The following is a 23,158-nucleotide window of genomic DNA, read 5'->3' on the forward strand; positions in this document are numbered from 1 at the left end:
ACAGTTCAGTTTTTTTTTTTTTGTTTTTTTTTTTTTTTTTTTTAAATAATATCACCGTTAGTAGGATGAGATGATTGATTTGCTTTCCATCTGTTTCCAGAAAGCCACTATTCAACAGAGACCCTCATTGTGGCTCTAATCCGAGTTTCCTGGTCGCATCACATTTTTGGACCTTATAAGTTGGCTGTGGCTTGCATGTCATTAGTACCCATGACCCTCACTTAATGAGTGACCTGTGTTGCCCTCTCTGTTACAGACCACAGTAATTGACTATGTGAAGCCCTCCGATCTCAAGAAGGACATGAATGAGACCTTCAAGGAGAAGTTTCCTCACATTAAGCTGACACTCAGCAAAATCAGGAGGTACAGGAGGCGTATGCCACCCTTATGTCACCTTGAACTTTTCCATCCAGCCCTTCTTCTAGCACACATTAAGCTCGTACTTTGTACAATGGCTTTTCCTGTTCTTTGAGAAATGAAGCCTGGTCACATTCAGTTGTTTAAAAAAACAAAAGTCCCACTACTGCCTACTCGTGCCTGGATGTAGTGGGAGAGCCCAGGAAGCCAGGACAGAAGGCCAAGCTCCAGACCCCTGGTTGACACCAGGGGCATGCTTTCAGTGAAGGAAACATTTCACACTGTCTGTATGCAGCTCACCAGCTGAGTAAGATTTATATTGTGGAAAACAGATGGGAGCTGGAGTTGTGACTCAGTGGTAGAGCACTTGCCTAGCACGTGTGAGGCCCTGGGTTCAATCCTCAGCACCACATTTTTTTAAAAAATCGTTATTGTGTCCATCTACAACTTAAAAAAAAAAAAAAAAACCAGAATGGGTGATATTCAGCTCTCTGGATTCTTAAATGTAGGCAGAGCCAAAGAGAAAAAGGTTAGTATCTTTAGGTATGGGATAACTTTATCTAAAACCACCTGCCCAAAGGTGACGGCTAGACCTTGTCTTTAAGCAGTCACCAAAGCAGCCAGAACAGAGACAAGCCTGTACTTCCCATGTAGTTGATTGGATCAACCCTGTGATGACCTCAACTGTCAGCCAAATAGTTAAGGTGACCCTGCTGGGCCAGGCAGGAGCTAATTGTGGTGTCTACATAATTGCAAGTGTTTGTGCACACATGTATGATAACAGAAGCTAGGCTATACAGCCATGTCATGATGGAATACGTGCCAGTGTGTATTTATGCCAGTGTGTATCCTGATACAGATTTGATTCTGGCACATCCCAAGCCAAAGAATCTAAAAAAGTTTTTGAGAAAAATTAAGTATTCACACTTTGTCCATTTGCTGGGTGGCTTTTCCAAGGACACTGGCTGATGTGCTCTTAGGCTAACTCTTTTTCTGTCCTAGTTAATGAACATAACTGATATTTGGCAGAGCTTAGACTGAGCGCCTGATTTATTCCTATTATCTCTGGAATAAGCATAGCTCCCCAGATGGTGTCCCTTTTTGACTTTGGATAGCTCTGCCTTTAGTTTCCAGGGGGACCCTCTGACATCCACGTGTGTTCAGTGGGGTCCTTCTGTGTTCTGCATCGTGTTCGTTGGAGCCCTTGCTGGCCCCTCTTCCTGCCTGGCCTGCTGCCTGTCTGTCATCCTCCTGGAAGTGGTGCCTTTTGGCAGCACTGTGCTGCTGGATCTGGGGCAAAAGTAAGCATGGTCTGGGCAGTCAGACCAACAAGGGAGGGTCCAGAGCCCCAGCTCTGCAGCCTTCTCCAACATGTAACGTGACCTTCACACTTGTGGGGATTTAATCCCACCCTCATCTCCCTGGGAATGAAAAGAGAAGATGCTCTCCTGACGGAGTCATCCTCTTCTTTGGGGAGTCCCCTGACACTCTTAGGTTCTAGCGAGACTTCCCTGCCTTCTTTCTGTAGCCTGAAACGAGAGATGCGGAAACTTGCCCAGGAGGACTGTGGCTTCGAGGAGCCTACCGTGGCCATGGCCTTTGTCTACTTTGAGAAGCTCGCCCTCAAGGGAAAGCTCAACAAGCAGAACCGGAAGCTTTGTGCTGGAGCATGTGTGCTGTTAGCAGCCAAGATCGGAAGTGACCTCAAAAAGCACGAAGTCAAGCATTTAATTGATGTGAGTAGGCTGCATCCTGGTGGCTGAGGGGATACACTCTCAGTTCAGAGGTCTTCTAAGAAGACCCCTGACTGGTGACCCTTAGTAATACAGAGCTAAGGGCTGTGTGGTTGTCCTTCCCACAACAATGTCAGATGCCTTCTCTTAGGCGCTCTTAGAATGGGGGGATGGTCTACTTGGACAAGACCAAAGAGCTCCATTAAAAACCTATTCTCAGATACCATGAGGGGTGAAATCATTCTCGCAGCCCTGCAAGCCACTGTACTCACAAGGGGTCTTGTGAACAGTGTGACCCAAAAACATCTGTGGTCTCGCAGACCCTGGCTGCCTGCTGCCTTGGTTACTTCCTCTTTGGAGAAGGGGATGGGTTCAATGGGGTGGTATTGCATTTCTTTTAAAAGAGAGCCCCATCAAAGCAAGAAAACATTGGTCTCACAGGGTGAATGCGTGAATACCTGTTTTAAAATGTACTATATTAATAGGAAATTCGAGGAACAGTGAAGCCAACAAACAGATCAGGAGATGAATACCACAGAAAAGATAGTTTATTACTCGGTTCCCAAGAGGAGGGGCATCTTAGGTCGGGCTACCATAGCACAATACTGTAGAGTAGGTCTCCTAAACCACAGAAACTTCTTTCTCATAGCTCTGGAGACTGGCAAGCCCAAGGTCAAAGTACAAGCTGCTTTGATTCCTGATGAGGACCCTCTTGCTTACTTGCGATGTCTCCTTAATTCAATATGGAGAGACAGAGCACGCTCTCTCCCTCCTCTTGTAAGGACGCTGATATCGTGAGGACCCTGCCCTCATGATCTCCTCTGAGCCTGATTACTCCCGGAGGCTTCACCTCCTAATAGCACCACATTGGAGCATGGGGCGTCCCCACATGAACTTGTGGGGGACACAAACGTTCAGTCCAGGCATGGGCATGCCACAGCCATAGGGGGCCATGCCAGGAAGCACCAGATACAGCTGAGAAAAGAGGGAAAGGAAAGGAACTGTGGGCAAGAGTCTGTATCATGGTTTCCATAGAAAGGAATGATTGCCCGGCAGGGTAAGCAGGCTTAGGATTGGCTATTTGGGGATAATTTCAGTGAACTCTGGGACATAGGTCCCCACGCTCACTAGGGCAAGTAGATAGTGGCACTAGTGCAGCAGGAAGTGGGTGGTCTGGCAGTGTGAGCTCTTGATTGGTTGGTTTGCATCGTAACAGTCCTCATAGGGAGCTGCCCACTATAAAGAAATTGGTCACTCTGGGAAGGACAGTCCCTCCAGGGTCAGCAAGAATGTCCAAGTATCAGAATATAGAAAACAAAAATGTGGAGTCCAGTGTCCCGTGTGTCTCATCTTCTCGTTATCTTTAGTGACAAAGGAGGGGGAAGAAAAGAAAAAAAAAAAAATGTAGGTACCGGCCATATCTTTTAAGTATTGCTTAGGTCAGCGCTTTTCTGATTTTAAGAAGTAGCACAAAACCATCGAGCCTGTTCAGTAAACACAAGAACATGGAAGTGATTGGGGGATGCCAGATGGTGAGCTGAGACTCATATGCCCATGTGGTTGTGCCCATTCCCTGTGGCTTTGCATTCCCTGATCAGCTATCCAATCCAAAAGTATTACATGGAAATTTCCAGACATAAGCAATTTGTTTTAAATGTGTGCCTTTCTGAGAGTGTGATGAAATCTCACCCTGTCCCACTCAGTCCCACCTGGGACATCCCCTTGTCCAGGATATCCACGTGCCATAGGCTACTTACGATCTGCCAGTCACTTAGCCATCTGGTTTGTCAGGGTGACTGTCCCAGTGTCATAGTACTTGTGTTCAGGTAACCCTAGGAGCCTAACACATCCCAGTGCCTGTGTCACTGGTCTCCATCTCATCAGAGAGACATTATGAGTACAGGATCATAAATAATTGAGATCCCATTCACATAACTTTCACTATAATGGAATTATTCTGTTTTACTATTAGTTATTATTGGTTCATCTCCTACTGCACCTAATTTATAAATTAAACTTTATCATAGGTATGGATATATAGTTAAAATATAGCATTAGGTGCTATGTGTGGTTTCAGGCATCTTTAGGGAGGCTTAGACATATCCCCCATGGATAAAGTGGGACTACTATATGTGTGTGTGTGTGTGTGTGTGTGTGTATTTGTTGAAATAATGAATCTTGAGAAATATTAATAAAAATTAAAAGTAATAATGTTCACATCATCCTAGTTGAGCAGTATACCACACAGTAAATGCTGATGGTCATAGTGCAGAATATATCAGTAATGGTTTGAAAAGCTATTTGCAGTAGCAGTAAACCTAACTTAAGAGCAGAAAAATCAATAGAAGGTAAGGTACTGGGGACTGAATTAGCATAAGATATAGTCCATGCTTTTATAATTAAATCAAAATAGATTCTACTGTCAAGTATAACCAAATTTAAAAAAAAGTCCATCTTGGTTATAATCTGAGTGCAGACAACAACGGTTCTGTTGGTGAGATTTCCTCTCCGTTTCTAACACGAGCCCCTGCAGTCAGATGGACAGGCAGGGAGCCACAGCTCAGGCACATGACACCGAAAGTAGGGCAGCCTCCCCGGGACTTGGATCCCTGTGGGTAAGATGAATAAAGTACAAATAACCATCTCCCCCATTCAGAACTTGGGTGTGGTTGCTATTGCAGTAGGGGACGTGCACTGTATTTTAGTTGTACTTCTAAGCCTGCGTAACTTAGACGTAACAGGTGGGGTTGGAGTCCCATTTAGGTTTGCTTCTCAGCCCTGCAGTCTGCCACCCATTTGACCTTGGGCAAGTGATTGACCACTTGGAGCCTGTAAAATGGAGATGAGTGCAATATCAACCTTGTGAGATTCTTAGCATTAAATGAAGTCGTGTGACCTGTGAGCCTATAGGCAGGCCATAGCCCACCAGAACTGAAGGCAGGAAGTGCAACCCATACCTCCCCTTCTTCCTCCAGAACCTTGCTTCTACTGGGTGTATGAAGTCATGCTTTCTCTTGGGACTTGTTCTTCTCAGAACTACCTGTCCTTCATGCTTTTCCTCTTTTGCACATGCCTGCTCACCCTTCCACTTTCCATCAGGAATTGAAGCAGCACAAAGCCCTCGACAGGTGTGACCACCTGTCCCTGGACTTCCTAGCCTCCAGAACTGCTGTTCATAATCACCTAGTGTCAGGGATTCTGAAAGCAACTCAGGTTTCTCTGTGAACACTTACTAACTGATGGAAAGGGAGGTCACACTTGGAGAAAACCTCAGATTTTAATCTTAAAACTAAAATGTTTTAATTTTATTGCAGAAACTGGAAGAGAAGTTCCGGCTGAATAGGCGAGAACTGATTGCCTTTGAATTCCCAGTGTTAGTGGCCTTAGAATTCGCACTTCATTTGCCAGAGCACGAAGTCATGCCACACTACAGGCGCCTGATCCAGAGCTCCTAGCACAGGGCCCAGCAGGGCAAAGGACCACTTTCTTTGAGAGCAGAAGAGCAGAATCCACTACTGGACATGCAGAAAGTAAAACTCAAAGAACCAAGCTTCTTCTCCTCGACAGTGTTTCCACGGAGAAGCAGTACTAGAAACTTTTCAGGGAGGCTTCAGTCTGGCTGGCCGAGAAGAGTGTGAGCCTTTTATTACACAGAGCAAGTGAAGAGGAGATTCACGTCGAGGACAGCAGAGGCCCTCTCCAGTCCCACTAGCAAGAACTCAGCTGCCTCCATGGGATCTTCCAGGCAGGCACACCTTGCCAGAGTGGCCCTGGGCCTGCTCTCCAGACCTGATCTGACTCTGGGCACAAAAGGCTAGAACAGCCATGGGAAGCAAATTTGTAAAATGGGAGGAAAACGTAAAAGATACCCTTCCTGTGTCAAAAGAGTGTGCCAATCTATTTTTGTATCGACCATTGGAAGTGCACTTCCCCCAGGGGCACGTGGATGTGAGCGTGCAAGTGTCAGAGGTCCTGCATCAGCCCTCAGCCCCCAAAGCCAGTGCCACCCTCTGCAGAGCTGACTTGGGGCAGTGATTTCTAGGTCAACATCTTCTGCCCTTAGGAAGTGACTTGTTGCTGACTGCTCCTGCCACAGTCGGACAAAGACAAGTTCTCAGTGTTGGAGTCGCAGAAAGGCGTGGAGTGTGGCGTACCTTCCTGCCCTCCCATGGCGGGCATCCGTCCGGCTGGTCTGCACACTTGGCCACTGCGGACGCAGGGGTTGTGCTCCATAGATCTTGTTCCTGTGCTCTATGTTAGAGTGCATAATAAGCACATTTGTTGTGCTAAATATGTGTTTTATAAAAATCCAGTATATAGGGGTAAGACATCTGACATGGCATGTGGCCTTTGCACTTGGACAAACTGAGTTTTGAGCTCTGGTTGATTCAGGAGACCGTGGCTCTTGTTGCCAGAAATCCATAGCTCTCGATGACCTGTGCTGACTCATGTCACTACGCGGTCACCTTGTAGCCACAAGACAGGTGTCACCTGGCTGAAGAAAGTTTGTAGCCATGTAAAAAGAATTAAAATATTTTGTTTTATATAGAGATGTACGTGTATGTGTAGACACGAAGGTCTCACCAGTCACCCTGGCCCCTCGAGGTAAATTCCTCTGCCACCCATCTCACACAGGCTGTAGTGGGGTCACAGGCCTGGAGCTGTTCATATCGCCCAGAAAAAGGGGGATGTGGGCAATGAGGGTATACATGGCTATTGTTAGCAGAGCTTTAAAGAATCCTACCGCCCTACAAGATGGACTTTTTTAAACAGAATCTCACTTTCCCAGGCCTCTCTCAAACTCCTGGGCTCAAGGGATCCCCCTGCCTCAGCCTCCTGAATAGCTGGGACTGTAGGTGGGCCCCATCATGCCTGGTTCCAACAGGATGGGGCAATTCAAGCAGCAGCTGTTGAGAACAGGGAATACTTGGAGTCTAAATCAGTCTTAGGTTTAACTGAGTTCAGTTCTAATATTTTGCTAACAAGTTTCCTCAACCAGAATCAGTTGTAAATCGGTGATTTTGAAGTAGGGATATAATGAACGTGGTCTACTAGTTGGAAGCTAAACAACTAGTATTTAAGGTGCACATGTTATCAATAAAGCAAACTGAGAAACTCGGAGTGTTCAGAGCATCTCCATCTCCTGAACTACAAAATGCCCTTCACCTTCCTGGTGTCCGTCACCTTGTACCTCTCTGAGAAGACACCTGGCTCTCAGCCCTGTGGACGGTGACTGCAGGTGGAGACCTGTTCTGAAAAAACCTCTGGCCTATAGAAATGACCCAGGGAAGCACTGAATGGCCACCATGGGAGGGCAGCCCGAGACCTTCCCGGTGTCTTGAAATCGGGCTAATATTCTTGGCTTTGGGGTGATTTGTTTTTTTAGTGTTTGAGATGGACTTGGAAAGTTATTGGTCCATTTGTTTTTTAAAGATTAATTTTTTAATTGTAAGCTCTATTCTGGTCTTTGGATTTGTAGAGAGGGGGAGTTTTGTTTCGAATTGGGAGGGAGGGGTGCCCTTGTGAGAAGGCCTTTTATCATGTCCGTAACACCAGCTTTCTGGAGGCAAAGGAAGGGAAGGACGGGGAGGGACTTGGGTCACATGCAGAGCTGCCCCTGTGACATGGTACAGAGCCTTAGGCTTTGCCAAGGAGGAAACCTGAACCTGTGAGGTGAGAAAGTCACTCAGACTGGTTCTAGAAGATTCTGAGGTTTAGCCTTTGACCTCTCACAGTGCAGTTTTGGACATTTCCAAGCCCTGCTCCCTCTCAAGATTTCCCTGAAGCTTCTCCAGTTTCTCCATTCACAAATATCCATGGGGAAGCTCATTGCAGCCAAACACTCCTCGGGACAACAGTAGCTGGTTCTGCCTGAGTGGATTCCTCCAGAGCTGGCCTGGGGGGCCTGGGCTCCTCTCTATATAGCCCTGGCTGCTGGAGAGCAGATGGGATTCAAGCAGAAAGGTGGTGCTCCACTGGGCTAGGTCAAGTCCCTGTCCCCTTCCGTCCCTGCCTGAGGGCCTGAGCCTCAGCCAACCAGGGACACAGAAATCCCCACTGTCCCTCCTTTCTAATAAAAAATTCCCCTTCCAGGATTTTTTTGTTATGATCAGCCAGCAGGCTTTGCTGGGGGAGGTTACTTCACACAAATCACTCTGTACATGTGCCCTACCTTAGTGACTTGGGGCAGGGGAGGGGGTTGAGGTTCCTTCCCCGCCTTGTTGCTCCTTCCTGTCCCCTTCATCCCAACAGCAAATAAAACTGTTTAATGCTCTTGCTACCGAATTCTTTATCTCTCTCTCAGACATTTCCTGTTCGGTGCTGAACAGCAGGCTCTCTGCCCTCACCAGCCCTGCTTGCCTCAGATAACTCAAGAAACTGAAGCCCTCCTGCCCTTGCAAGCTACAAACAAAGTAAAATTGAACCAGTCAACTCGAATTTACTAGAAAGTTCAGATTCAGTTCACCCAGCAAAGGAACAAGTTCTTCAAAGCAAGTTTATAAGGAGAGCATCCCCAGGGCAGCTTGAAGTTACCTCCCTGGGACAGTTTGGTTAAGGACAGCACTAGCCAGGTCATAGCAGGTCCAGGTAGGAGAGTGCTCAGGGCCAGAGGTACAACTCAAGTTGGTTTTTAAAATATTGGCTTAAAAAGTAATTTCCAAAAATGCAACTGCAAGGAAGAACAGATTAAAAAGCTATAAAAATAATCAGCTAAGGCGATGGTCCATTTGTCACCACACAGGGCCAATCCAGAATGGGAGAGGGGCTATCCCAGCAAGGTGCCATGCCATACAGAACCATTCAGATTCCAAACTAGATCTTTCAGAAAGCCTACAAGCATAGGGCATAGGGCTGGTTACACCACAAACATGCATGTGAGCACTGCTTCCCTATACCCCGCCTCCCTCCACCCATCTTGCTGCTCAGGGTGGGCCAAGAGCCAGCAGCATCTGCATCTGGGGGCTCATTAAGATTGTAGGATCTGCATCTTAACATCCCTGGGTGATGTGTATGGATTGAAGTCTGAATGGCATTGGTCCTGCATATAAGCACAAGACATAATTATCTTTCTGAAAGGTACAACTTGTCCTGTGTGGAATTGGTCATAGAGAAAGGTACAGAGAAAATACAGATGGCTTTTAAATCCTCCCCAAATTGTCACCCTGTCACTGGGAGGTAGTTCTGACTCAGTTTACCTAACTGCCTCATCAGATACCTTCTGGGTGTGGAAGACCAGAAAGATATAAATTGGACTAAGCCACACTGAATACACAGGTCCCAAGCATGCGGCTGGCTTCTAGTGGACTCATCACCTTAGCTGGTGTTGAGTCAGCCTGTGTCCTTGGCTCTCCATAGCCCAGTGATGGAAGTTTGAATGGAGAGTTGGAGCAACTGAAGGCACTTGAGCATGACCCCTGCGCTGTAGCTGGGAGCTGTAGTGCTGTGACCTAAGGGACATCCTGGGTGAGCAGGTCTCCAGTTTGTTACTACATTCATCAAAGTTCACCTAACGCTTATGAAATGTTATCTTACACTGGGTTCTAGTTGGAGAGACTCATGGGAGCAGGGAGCCAGAGGGAGCCCACTAACAGAAGCTCAAGAAAAGTGCTAGAAGAGGGTGAAGGCAATAGGGTTGGAAATCAGCCTGGCATCCAGGTAATAAGGTGGGATAAGTTTGAGCAATTGTTTGGTCCAAAAGAGAAAACCAAGAAACCAGAGCTGACAACTTAAGTTCTTATTCTGAGGACTACTGGGAATGAATTTGGAGACTACTCACCAAGAGATTGGTAAGATACCAGAGACAGACACTGTGATAGGAAGATAAACCTGTGGACACCAGGGGCAGCACTGGGGAGGACCTCCTATTCACCAAGCAGATAGCACTCCCAGCCCTGTGCTGGGCACTTGAAGTATATCTTATGTAACCCTGGACAAGCCCCAAATCTAGGTATCCTGCTCCCCATTTCATATACAAGGAAATTGAGGCACTGAGACATCACCTTATGTGCCCAGCATCACACACAAAGTGACAAAGGCAAGATTCAAACCCAGGTCCCATTTCAGGCCACCCTGTCTCCGCTTGGGTCAAAAGAGAAGTGCAAGAAGGTGGAAGGCCAGAGCCAGGCCGGAGTCAGTTGTCCCCCTGGGCCTGCTGCATTGCTGGCCTCTGGGGGAGATGGGGCCTCATCCCCTCCCGACCCAGGAGCCACCAGCCCTTTCACACAGAGAAAAGGGATCTGGAACCACTAACTCCATAGCATGGTGCTCTTAGGTGTGAGCAGCCTCCGTGTCTGTGGCAGGGCACATATCTGGGCCTCTGGTCAAACATGGGCTATTTGGGAATGTTCTCCAACAAGTGAGCTAAGGAGCTTTGGGGGAGTAAATAGATCACAGTGAAGTGGCCAACGTTCTTGTCCACCAACATTCCACCCATCCGTGTTTTATTGTATGTGCACAGTCTTCCACCGTGTGTTATAATTAATATGAATTCTCTTTGCCTGACTGCTCTGCATATTCCTTGTCTCTTGTCCCTCAGTCACTGTGTAAGGTACAAATGTGTTTTTCTCTAATGCTAAGGCAACCATATACCTGGGCAGGCAGGCAGCCATTAAAGGATACATCTCACAGTGCAGCCCCAAGAATGGCTCAGATTATGAGCTGTCCAATATTATTCATGCTGCAACCCCCAAATGTCACAGGCGGACTCCAGTTCACCTCTGCTTGAACACAGGCTGCCAGGCGCTTTCACCAGCACTAACCGCTACTCTAGAGCACAGGGTTCAGCAGGGCAGGCCTGGTGTTCACTGCCATCTCCCCAAACTCCGACCGCGGTGTCTGGCACACAGGCTTCTCCAAAATGGCTGGTTATATCAAATGAACCATCACAAAACAATTACCCCGTTAGAGAGATTTTTCTCTTTGCACCTCTGAACCTATTATTTGCTCAGGTCCGACTGCAGAGCACAGCAACTAGCTTCCCTTGCCCTTCAGGCTCTGGTTAGGTTCTGGAGGGAGAGGCACTGACCAGAAATTGGAGAGCAGGAGAACGGGTCCAGATGTGTCCACAGCCCAGGCCCCACCCCAGCCAAGGAACCCTGATAGTCTTGGTCTCACCTCTTCCTTCTCTGCACTCACTCCAATTACCCCATCACACATGCCATCAGGTTCCTGCTGTGACCCTGCCTGATTCACCCAGTTGACAGAAAAGAAAACAGTGACTGTGTACAGGCAATGGAGTGCCTACACTTCCAAAGCATCTGGAAGCAAGCAGGAGGGATTGTCCTGAAAAAGCATCAAGAATGAATGGGAGAGGTCAAGAAGATCACATGAGAAAAGCAAGAAGGAAAGAAAGAAAGAGGAAAAGGAGAGGAAAGGACCCAAGGCCGCTTGGCTACAATGAAGCTGACCTTGGAGCAGCTCACCTGGGCCCTGGGAGTATCCCGCCCCCTGCCCACCAACTGAAGTTACCCCCGCCAGACATCACCTTAGCACCTTGGAGTTCTCCTGAGTCCCCATGAGGGGCCTCTGAACAGGAGCTGATCATAAAAGATGACCAAAAAGAAAACCCAGTGGGTCCAAAGCAGAGGATGGACGGCATGTTCTGCCAGAACCACTCACTATAAATTATTTTTTAAAAACCCTTGCTTCGAGAAAAAGGAAAGCGTTCTCCTTTGAGGAAGTCCCTGATGAGAACTACATACTGTTGTACAAGAATCTAAGCCAGATACTCATTTTTTCCCTAAGGCAGCTGCTGTTTCCCATGAAACCAAACTTCATTTTTATTGGCCAAATAAGAACAAGACACAAATGGAATAGCTTACATTGCCCTCTCCTTACCTGTATGTATTATGGAGAGTGACAGCCTTTTTCAAGGGAAGCCTAGAGTGTGGACATTTTTCTGGGGAAGAGTGTAGATAGAAACAGAAAGGCCTAGAAAGACCTAGGGTTTTCAGCAGAAGCCCCTACGGAGCCCAGAAGCAGCTGACTTAGGAGGGGGAGGCATAGGAGGTTGGAAAACTTTCTTAAGCCTGACAGGCCACTTGAGTTTAAGCAAGCCACTGAGCAGTCCGTGCCTGCTGGAGGGGTCCTAAGATCTTTCATCAGGAGGGTTCTAGATGATCAGATGAGGGCCTGGCACACAGTTGGCACTCAGTAAATGGAATCATTTATTATTCCCTCCACAGAACTGAGTGAGTCCATGCATGTGTGTGTGTCCGTGTGCCCTTGCACGCATGCACACGCATGCACACCGTTTTATGGGGTAAGATGATGCAGGACATTAAGAACTCTACAACTAAATGGGGACTCATTTGGATTCTGTTCCTTTCTTGTCCCCATTGCTTGGGCAGAGACTGTGGTTGCAGTCCAGGGAGCACAGGTGAGGTCCCTGAAGAGACACAGTGATGCTTTCAACCAGGTGGCTCCCAATTTGAGGGCCAGCAAATGGACACTGGGTGCCTTGCTGCTGCCTCTAACACAAATGATCCCGGAGCTAACTCAAGGAACTAACAACTCCACGGGGGGTGATTATGAGGCCCTCGGGTGTCGAGGATTCCTCCTCGTGATGAACACATCCGTTACAACCTCGGCTGAGTCAAGCTCCCCTGGACACCTGTCCTGGCAGGTGGCCCTTCCCCTCAATGACAGCTGGCTTCTCTCCCTCTATTCTCCTCCCCATGTGGAGGGTCAGGAGGTGACCCTGAGCTCATTAATGCAGGGTTGACAGACTCCCTGGCCTTATCTGTGTCTCCCACTGAGCCTAGGTCCCCTCGCTCTGGGACAGAGCATCCCATGAAGGGAGGCATGCCAACCCTGCCCCACAGTTGTACCTGTGCAGGGCCTGACACAAAACGGCCACCCTCTTTAGGTCTAGGTCAGAACCCAGAGCTGAAATGCTGCCAGTCCCTCACCACTCACCCTGAGAAACCTGGGGTGGTCTGTGAGGAGACATGGCCCCACCTTATCACTGGTAAGACCCTGCCACAAATGTTCACTGCCATCCACCACAGATGAGAAATGCCCTGCCCAGCTATCCAGCCTCAGGACACAGCCAGAGGCCACAGGGTCAAGGTGCCTCACAAGTCCAAGAACAGGTCCTAAAATCCAAACAAGCTCTTCTGGATGAGACACTGCCTGTCCCCTTCTACCGGGCCCATGCCATCCCTGTGGTGACTTTCTGTAGGCCTAGGTTGTTCTGTGTTCTCTCCTCCCCCGCCACCTCCAGCCCCCACCCTTCTGCACTCAGAAGGGGCTTGCTTCACCCTACCCCTCACCCCCACCCTAGGACACTCCGTACTCCTGGCCTCTGCAATGAGGCCACTTTTCTCACTGGCCTGCCTTTAAACTCTCCAGGCCACCCTCCTCTGTTAATCCAGAGCCGGCTTCTCCCCAAGTTCCCCCTTTCCTCTCTGGCTCCATCCTGCCTCTCTGCACCTCTGCTTCACATCTGGGATTCCCCTGCCCCATCCCCTTGTCCTTCCTCAAGCTCCCTCTAGACCTTGGCTGCCACCTGTCCTGCTGGCTGGCCCCACCAAGGGTGTCCTATTCCGCCTCTGTCACACAGTCCCCTTTCCTTTCCAGGACACCTCAGGATCCTACATTCCCACAACACACCCACTGAGTATAGATGGCCGTTCCAAGCACACCAAACGTCCCATGGTTTCAGTTAAACAGAAAGTGCTCTGCCACTGGGTTTGGGAAGCACCTATGATCCCCTGTCACTTTGGGGGATTGGTGTTTTCCATAGCTGCCTGGTCAGTTAAACATTTGGGGCCTCGTTGGGAGACACTACTTTGCCCTGAAAGTTTCCCAGAGCTTCCATGGCAGAGTAGTCTGACCTCACCAAACCACCCAAAAAGGTAGGCCAACTCAACCACCCGGAAGAGACAGCACACCTTCCCTCCCCCCATAGTAAACAATGTGATTCTTGGAAAGTCTCTATGACAGCTTTAAACCAAAGAACTGAAAACAAGACACACAGAGAGAAAGAGGACAAAATGGGTATTTATTCTATAACCTTTTCCTTATTGAAACAGTTCATCTCTAAATTCCCATTCACACAAGACCTAGGCTTGAAGAGATAACTCGTGTTAAGAGAAGTCTCCAGAGACCAGTTACTATTCAGAACCAAATAATGTACTGGAACACTAAAGAGGTTTTTATTTTTGTTGTTTGTTTTGCAGTGCTGGAGACTGAACCCAGGGCTTTGTACATGCTAGGCAATACTCCATCACTAAGCAACATCTCTAGTCCATAAAGAGGTATTTGATGGGCCTCTGCAAGGATGGTCCTAGTAACATCAGAGTCACCTAGGGGCCTTTTAGAAATGAGAATTCTAGAATTTCTGAGGATGGCATCTAGGAATTTGTATGTGAAACAAATTCCCCAGGTGACTTCTCTACATTTCAAAGTTTGAAAGTCACAGCCATAAAGGTGTCAAGCTATCATAACAAAATATACTGAGGGCAATCAAAGGTTTTGATCCCCACAGGGCTTCTCAGACACACACATGAACTTGTTAAAAATGCAGGTGGTTTTAGTTTATCTTACCTATCTGGACCCCGATCATTAGATTAGAGGCAGAAGGGAGTGGTAAAAGCCTTATCCAGCAGGAGCACAGAATTTCCAAAGTAGGCTAACTATATATCCTGCCCCTTACGATGGATGCCCATAATAGCTCAGCCAAATGCCTTTTTTCAGTATCCTCCTCTTTCAAACTGCCTCACTAAGCTGGTTAAGGGCCAGAATATGTGGCACTGACCATGCTATAATGGACTTCTTCTGCATTGAATCTTTCAGAGTTGGTAAATTTAGAACAACCCAAAGAGCCATGTTATGTCTGTACTGCCTTTCAAATTGGCATATAAGGGTTAGAGCCTTAAAACTGGGAGCTAGATTTTCCCAGAGGGCTGAATTATTTAATCATTAGCAATTCTGAGGTTCTCAGTAAAGTAGAAATGATGAAATTATCTGTTTCTATATGTAACAGCATCTTCCTGATGGGTCAGAAGGAGTTTGCAGTCTTTTCTGTTTTCTGGGTGTTCAGGGTTCTGACCAACATGAACTGCTTATCTGACCCAAAATGTGAGAAGATTCTTTCATAGGAGAGTAGTCTGCACAAATATAAATGTCAGGCTCTACATCTTGTTGATGGCACCTCCTAGAGATAAGGTGTCAAATCAGGTACATATTTCTCCAGTTCTGATGAATATTCTTCCATGTGGTGGAGGAGGTATGGAGTCGAATTCCAAATCTTGCTTCTGTACTTGGGCAAGTTACTAGTGGCTTAATTCCCAGCCCTGCTGTCTCCTCATCTGTACAATGGGATGATATCTATACCTCTGTAGTAGGGTTGTTCAAAGCTGAATTCAACCTCTTTGTGATGGTGAACAACTTGGGGAATGTTAGCTGTTCTTATTCGCTGGTGTTGAAATGGAAAGAGCCAACAAGAAAATTTCCACCAATGAGCATTTCATGTCTTTGTATAAAATTGTCAAAGTTCTATTGAAATAGATGGAGAGCTTAAATAAAATTAATGAAGCATGAAAAAAAAAAATGCAGGTGTCCAGGCCTGAGGAGGTAGTTCAAGTGGTAGAGCACTTGCCCAGCATGCACGAGGTCCTGGGTTCCATCCCCAGCACCGCAAAATAAAAATAAAATGCAGGTACCCTGTCAGAAGACCTGGGACAATGGGACTCAGGCATCTAAAGAGCCAGAGTTGCCGGCCCAGAAGTCACATTTTAATATGTTTAGTAGCTAGAGGTTAAGAGGGCATGATTCCTCTGCAGTATCTGCTGTGACACCGTGTGCGTGTGCGTGTGCGTGTGTGTGTGCGCGCGCGCATGCGCACACATAACATCTACATTCTCTTTTCCCTACCAACTGGAAGACACAGAAAATGGAAGAGCCACAAGATGGAAGAGGCCTTGGCCTTTGATTTATCATGTGGGAAGAAATAGTTTAAAGAGGAAATGCCAACCAGGAACTCTCTCTTTGAAATAAATTGTGTTAGGTCCCTGAAATTTGGGGGGTTGTTATAATATGAACTATAGAATCTCCACTTGAAAAGGAGGAGATGTCAGAGAGTCTGTTGCATGCGTAGGTCCAGAACTTCACAGAGGCTGCGCTGGCAAGGATGTGTAAATTATCTATGCGGGGTGGTGGCTAAAGTGATGTGCACGCATGACACCACCCCAGGATTAAGGACAGGGCAAAGAGAAGGCCCAGGACCAAGCCTTGATGGATGACTTCTAATAATGGGACAGAAGAGAATGAGTCTGCAAAGAGGAGAAAGGGTGGTGAGGAAGGTAGGGAGAGTGACAGCTGACGAAAGCTAAGATGAGGACTGCTTCCCTGGGACCAAACACTGAGTGAATGCCCCCAGAGGCCTGAGAGTCTCAATTGCATTTAAAGATAGACTCGTCACTGAGGACCTTCATGAGCACAATTTTAGACTGTCTGCAGTCAGACTGAAGAGCTCAGAACAACTTTGCTACTCTTCTGTCTTTATTAGGTTTTCGTTGTTGTCGTTTCGCTTTGGAGGCACTGTTCTCTGAGGCACATGCTGTGATTATTTACAGCAGAAACTTCTCCAAAGGCCCATCAGCTCTTCACTGGAAAGCATCAGCAGTTTGCACCTGAAGAGGCAGTTTCCACCGACCCTGGACTATTTGTATCCTGATCACTACTTAATCCCGAATCTCCATAATAAAAGATCCACCTCAAACCAAATTCCCAATTCCCAAAAGATGAGCTTGTCTTCCCCTTTCCAAAACATGCCAATCCCTGCTGTTCACCCCTGCTGCCACAGTGAATTCAGCTTTGTCTCCTCAATGTGTTGGCAAACTTTGGGGAGTCAACTTAGGACAAAGTGAATGAAAAAACAAGTTTTTGTTTTTGTTCTTGTTTCATGACTTTTTAAACGGGAAGAAACTATGGATGCTTAAAGCTGATACACAAGAGAATGTTCAAATAACCAAAAGAGAGACATCCTCAGTTTCCTGAGAAGAAGAGTTGGAATCAAAATGAACCCAAGGAGCCAGGTATGGTGGTGCACATCAGTAATCCCAGTGGCTCAGGAGGCTGAGACAGGAGGATTCCAAATTCAAGGCCAGCCTCAGTCACTTAGCAAGGCCCTATCTTAAAATCTGAAGAAAAAAGAAGGAGGAGGAGGAGGAGATGGGGGCGGAGGAGGGGGAGGAGGAGGAGGAGGGACTGGGGATGTGGTTCAGTGGTTAAGCGTCCCTGGGTTCAATCCCCAGTTACTGCCCCCAGCCCCAAATGAACCCAGGCAGAAGGATTATTGTCAAGTTGAAGGGAGATGCTTCCTCAATTGCAGAAAGGAGGAAAGAGAAGTGCAAATGAGGGCAGGTATGCGTGGAAAACAGTGGGAGCATGAGAGTGGTCTCACTCCAGCTGCTTCTGCTTTCCCTTGAAGCCTGAGGAGAGGCCCCTCTAAATGGGGAAAGAAGGGCAAAATGGACTGGGGGCTGAGAAGAGTGAATAGTTGTTGGAATAATGGTGGAAACGGGGAACTAGCCACTAGAACAACTGGAGACTGATGATTTTGACTGTCTAGAGAACACAACGCGCCCTGTGACTTCTCGAATGAATGAATGAATGTGTTAGTCCATTTTTCATCTCTGTGACCAAAATACCTGACAAGAACAACTGAGAAGAGGAAAAGTTTGTTTTGGTTCATGATTTCAGAGGTTTAATCCATGATTGGCTAAGTACATTGCCCTGGGATCAAGGTGAGGCAGAACATCACGGCCGAAGAATGCTGTCACCTCATGGCAGCTGGGAAGCCAAGAGGGGAAGGGAAGGGACTGCAGGGAAGATGAACTCTTCCAGGGCACACCTTCAGTGACCCTTCCAGTCACGCCTCACATGCCTACACTTACCACCCAGTCAATGCATTCAAACTAGGAGGACAGATTAGGTTATAATTCTCAGAATTAAATCAAATCACCTCTGAATGTTCCTGCATTGACCCAGGAATCTGGGGGGTGCCCCCCAGATCCAAATCATAATAGCATGCATGCATGAATGATTGAGGGCTTCCCGGGTGACCGCACATTCCATACTACCTTGGATATGGACATGCCAATAGATTTTAAAATTCACTTACTCGGACACCCCACATCTCCTGGTACCCAAAGCCAATCAGAGGGGAAAGTCCCCTTGGTTGATGGTGACTGGGACAACAGCAACACTTACTCTGTTATTATGTGTTGGGTACAAGGCTAAGTACCTCATATATACAATTTTCTCCAGCTGGGCATGGTGGCACACGCCTGTAATCCCAGTGGCTTGAAGGGTGAGGCAGGAGGATCCCGAGTTCAAAGCCAGTCTCAGCAACTTAGTGAGACCCTAAGCAACTTAGTGAAACTCTGTCTCAAATTAAAATATAAAAATATTTTATAAAGTGGGGAGGTTGGATATATGGCTCAGTGGTTAAGCAACCCTGGGTTCAATCCCCAGGAACTAAGGAAAACAATTTTTTTTTTTCCAATTAATTATCTCCACAAACCTAAGAAGGGATTAAACTACTTTTCCCACTTTAAAGAAGAGGGAACTGGGTGGGTTGCTCACCTCCAGCCAAAAACTGGGGCTCAGGCTGCTCCAGACCTCATCAGGGGCAGCCATGGACTCTAGGCAGTTGGAAAAGTAGGGGTAAGAAGATAGAAAAGTCTTGGGAAAGAAGGATCAGCTTTGCAACAGAATAAAATGAATCCCATGCCTTAGCACAGGTGGAATTCATCACTTTGGGCCCCACAAAGAGATGGGGGAGTTGTAAGTGTAACCTGAGTTTCCCAAGATAAGCCTGATCAAGGATAGTCCTTCCCTGCCTGCCATTTCCCCTTCTTCCCAACCTCTTGGTTGCCAACAGTCTCTGAGGTCTGTTGAAACAGCCTCCCCATGCCATGCCTATTCTTGCACACTGGCCCCTGGGTGCCGTCTCCCATTAACCAAAGGGTCAGAGAGTGATATGTTCTCAAAGAAGTTAGGGGGAAAAACCTTCTCTGCTTCTGTTTATATCCGATCCCACTATTCATGCCCCCCCACCCCCAGGGCTCCCCTGGAAAACACTTGAGTTATGCATGGAACATCCCTGTTATCTCAGCCCTTAAAAGATGAGTCCCTGAGGTGCGTGTGCACGTGTGCGTGTGTATTTATGTGTCAGGTACATTGAGGGGCTGCAGAGGGTAGAAATGGTGATAATTCCGCAGATACCTCACCTTCTCATTGGCCTCACAAACTCATGCAAACAGGATGCCTACAGACCTCAGTCTCCTCCAGATGTTTCTGGCCCCACAGGACTGGTTGGATTCCCAGTTACCTCAAGACAGAGCCTTTGTTATTGAAGAAATAATTATATGTTCAGCTTTGGATGTTAAACTGGGTGGGTGGGGTACCTCAAAGCTACTTCAGGAACATGGCTGTGTCCCCTAGGGGCTGGTGAGACAAATATGAGGTGACTATCTATTATAGTTCAGATATGAGGTGCCTTCCAAAAGTTCATGTGAAAGACAATGCAAGAAAGGTTAGAGGTGAAATGACTGCATTATGAGAGTTTTAATCTAATCAATGCACTAATACTAATAGGATTAACTAGGTGGTAACTATAGGAGGTAGGGTGTAGCTGAAGATGGTGAGTCATTTCGGGGGGCATGCATTTGGGGTTTATATTTTGTTCTTAGTGAGTGAAGCTCTCTCTCTCTGCTTCATGGTGGTCATGTCCTGAGCTCCTTTCCTCCACCACACTCTTCCGCCATGATGTTCTGCCTCATCTTGGGCCCAGAACAATGGAGCCAAACATCTATGGACTGAGACCTCTGAAACCATAAGTCCCCACCCCCAAATAAACTTTTCCTTCTTTAAAATTGTTCTTGTCAGATCTTTTGGTCACAGCATGAAAAAACTGACTAAAACACTACCTGACCCACCATGCTTCCCCATCATCTGACTGGAGGGTAAAATTGCTTTGTAAGAACAAGTCAAGCTAAACGGGCAGAAAAAGAAAATCTCACCCACTTTAGGAGCTTGGTGAGGATGAATGATTTATTTGGGGATTTAATGGAGAAGAGGGACACTTGTATCTCAAGGCCAACATCATGCTGCCCAACTCTTAGGGAGCAGCAAAAGAAAATGGGATGGGATATTAAAGAAAGTGCAACACTCATATCCTCGGTGGGTTGCTCTCAGATGTCGAAAATGTTTGGTAAGAATTAAGGGCTAAGAGACGCCTAAGGACAACTATATGACGGCTCTGATATGAGGTATCCAGAATAGGCAAGTTGATAGACACAGAAAGTAGATGGTGGTTACATTATCGGAGCTCTGTTTGGGATGATGAAAATGTTCCTGAAATGAATGATGGTGACAATTGTACAACATGATAAACGTACTTACTGCCACTGAATTGTACTTTTAAAATGGGTAATAGGGTAAATCTTACGTTTTGTTATTTTGCACAATTTTAAAAAATAAAGAAGTGAGGGAGGCCCAGTGTAGGGCGGGGCCCCAGACTGAAGAAGGAACATTCTAGGCTGGCACTCAGCTTCTAGTGTTGTGGTGCTGATCTGTCCCACTTCAGGGCTCCTTAATAGATTGGTTCCACATGTGTTCACCTGACATTATTTGGAATATAAATGGAGCCAGGTGACACATCCCTCTAAGTCAATCCCAGCACTAGTCAGTCAGAATGCACATCCTGTCTGACCTCTTGGATGCTACCTGGTGGCTTAGGGGGAATCCACTCAAGCAGCTACAAATCCCTTCTCCTGTCTCCCCTTCTCTGGATTGGCAGCCGAAGATAGGGCTGACTAGGAGTGTAGGTCAGTAGTAGAGACATGCTAAGCATGCGTGAGACCCTGGATTCAATCCCCAGTACTTGCCCCACACACACACAAAAGAGGGCTGTCCCTCACTAAAGTTCTGGGAACCATACAATTTGCACGGAAGGACCCACTGAGCTCAGGAAAGAGGATCTTTTCAAAAAGTTCTCCCACTCTGTTTCTATTACCTTTTCTTTTGTATCTGTCATCTATTGCCACAATAATGCTGCAAACCAAACCACCCCAAATCTTAGTGGCTTAAACTCGCAGCCATTTATTATTTCTCATGACCCTTGAGGGAAGCTGGGCTGTTCTGCTGACTTTGACAAAGCTCAATTATGTGTAACTATGGTAGTTAGCTGAGGGTTGGTCTAGAATGGCCTCATCTGGCCTCTGCTCCACAGGGTCTCACATCCTCCAGCAACCAAAGGGATCATCACTATTGCAGTGGGGGAGAAAGATTGAACCCAACTCTGGAAACCACAGCGGCCGCTGGGGATTTATAACCAATAAGCAGGGTGAAAGAGTCAGTCCATGGAAAATTACCAAGAGGAACTTCATTAGGCAAGGGTGGGAAGCATTCTTCCTAAATGGACTTGGCAGAATTCTTGCTGAGCTGAGCTCCAAAGGCCAAGGTCTACTAAGACAAGGGCTCAGAGGAATCTTTCTAAAGAAGCTGAATCAAAAAGAGAATCCTTGTCAAAGACAGCAACTAGAAAGTACAGGCTTCTTAAAGTCTAGGCTGAAAACTGGTAATGTCACTTACATTGCAATTATTAGCCAAAGCAAGTCACAAGGCTAGCCCAAGTTTAAATAGTGGGGAAATGTTTCCATCACTTTGCAAATAACATGGACATAGGGAAGGGTGGAAAATTAGTCCCATCTTCCCAATGGATTTCCTATTCTCTTCATGGGAAGACCCTGCTTCCCCAACCAGGATCCTCAGGCAGAATGATACCCCCATCCCCTCCCTCTATCCTGATTCTGGTATCCTGGCTGAGCGTGGAAGACTTCACTGCACAGGACGGTGCAGTCTGGGAGGGGCTGGTGCCGGAGCCCAGGCAGCCTGGGGACTGCATGTCCTGATGAAGTTCTCCACACCAAAAAAGGTAAAGAGAACAAGACTCCCGTGAATACAGCACACATGCCAGAGACCTGTTCTTGGGAAAAAGCAGAAGTCTGGCTGTCAGAAGTAGGTAAGGAGTCATACCAAGGCTGAATGGGGGATTTATTAGAAATAGTAATAATGACATTAATAGTGACTGCCATTTCCTGGGCATTTGACATATCTTAGGCATCATGCTAGACATGTAATCATGTTTAACATGATTAAAACATCCCTGATGTTATAACCCTCATTTTTACCTTTAAGGAAATTAAGACTCAGCTAAAAATCACGGAGAATGCAAATGTAGAGGACTGATATCATTGAGTCCACACTTAGTGAACAACTTGTGTGTGCAGGCTCTTGCAAACAAAGATAAACAGGCAAGGACTCTGACTTCCTGCAACTGACATGTGGGGAAGAGCAGACAAGTGGAGAAGTCCCTTCACTGTGCATATGAAGAGACAGGCTCGGTGGGACCTGTCTCACACCTTGGGATTAATCCAGGCCTTTCCCATTATACCACACCTACTGCTCAGAGATGGTTGTGAGTTACCAGCCTTTGGCTGCTGGTAACAAAGACTAGAAATAACAATGACTTGAACAAAGGAGGACTTAATTATTTTCTCCAGCATGAAAGAAGGTTGGAGGTGGCCAGCCTGGAGCTCCACTATCCTTCGACCACAGCTTCCAGCTTCAAGGGTCAGGACTCAGCTGGGAAGTTTTGTGGGTTGCCCAGGTGGGATCCAAGCTCAATACAAGCAAACTGCTTTCCCAGGTCCTCCATCCATTGTATCCGTTCCCTTACCCCCAGGGTAGCTTCCTAAATGGCTTCCTCTAAAAGACCAAGGCTGTGGTTGGGAACTTTGAGATGGGAAGTTCTCAGGGGAACGCACCCTGTGCCCTCTCCTGAGTGCACATGAATCTTTTGTCAGCATGCCAACTGCTGCCAGGCCATGTCTGTTTTCCTTGCCTAGGGAGCAAGTGCTCTCCTTGAAGTAGATGTTTGATAAGTAACCAATACAAAAATGCAGTGAAGTTTGACTCAGTTGTATCCTCAAGACCCCCAGTGAAAGGAGGACAGCCGTTGGGATCTGAAAGCTTCAAATGGTGCCACTTGAGAG

General features: G+C 47.0%; 1 protein-coding gene across 5 annotated transcripts in view; it reads left to right on the forward strand.

Moving 5' to 3' along the window:
- Positions 1-6,529, forward strand: part of CABLES1 (Cdk5 and Abl enzyme substrate 1) — a 109,650-nt gene extending 103,121 nt beyond the window's left edge. For all 5 annotated transcript variants that reach the window (XM_079108642.1, XM_079108641.1, XM_079108643.1 and 2 more), the window contains 3 exons: positions 257-363; positions 1,886-2,093; positions 5,405-6,529. In XM_079108642.1, coding sequence (XP_078964768.1) covers positions 257-363; positions 1,886-2,093; positions 5,405-5,545 — 456 coding nt within the window. In that variant the 3' untranslated portion in view covers positions 5,546-6,529. The remainder of the gene's footprint in view (positions 1-256; positions 364-1,885; positions 2,094-5,404) is intronic.
- Positions 6,530-23,158: the final 16,629 nt, after the last annotated feature.

This window comes from Sciurus vulgaris (genome assembly GCF_902686455.1).
Source record: "Sciurus vulgaris genome assembly, chromosome: 13".
NCBI classification, from domain to species: Eukaryota; Metazoa; Chordata; class Mammalia; order Rodentia; family Sciuridae; genus Sciurus; species Sciurus vulgaris.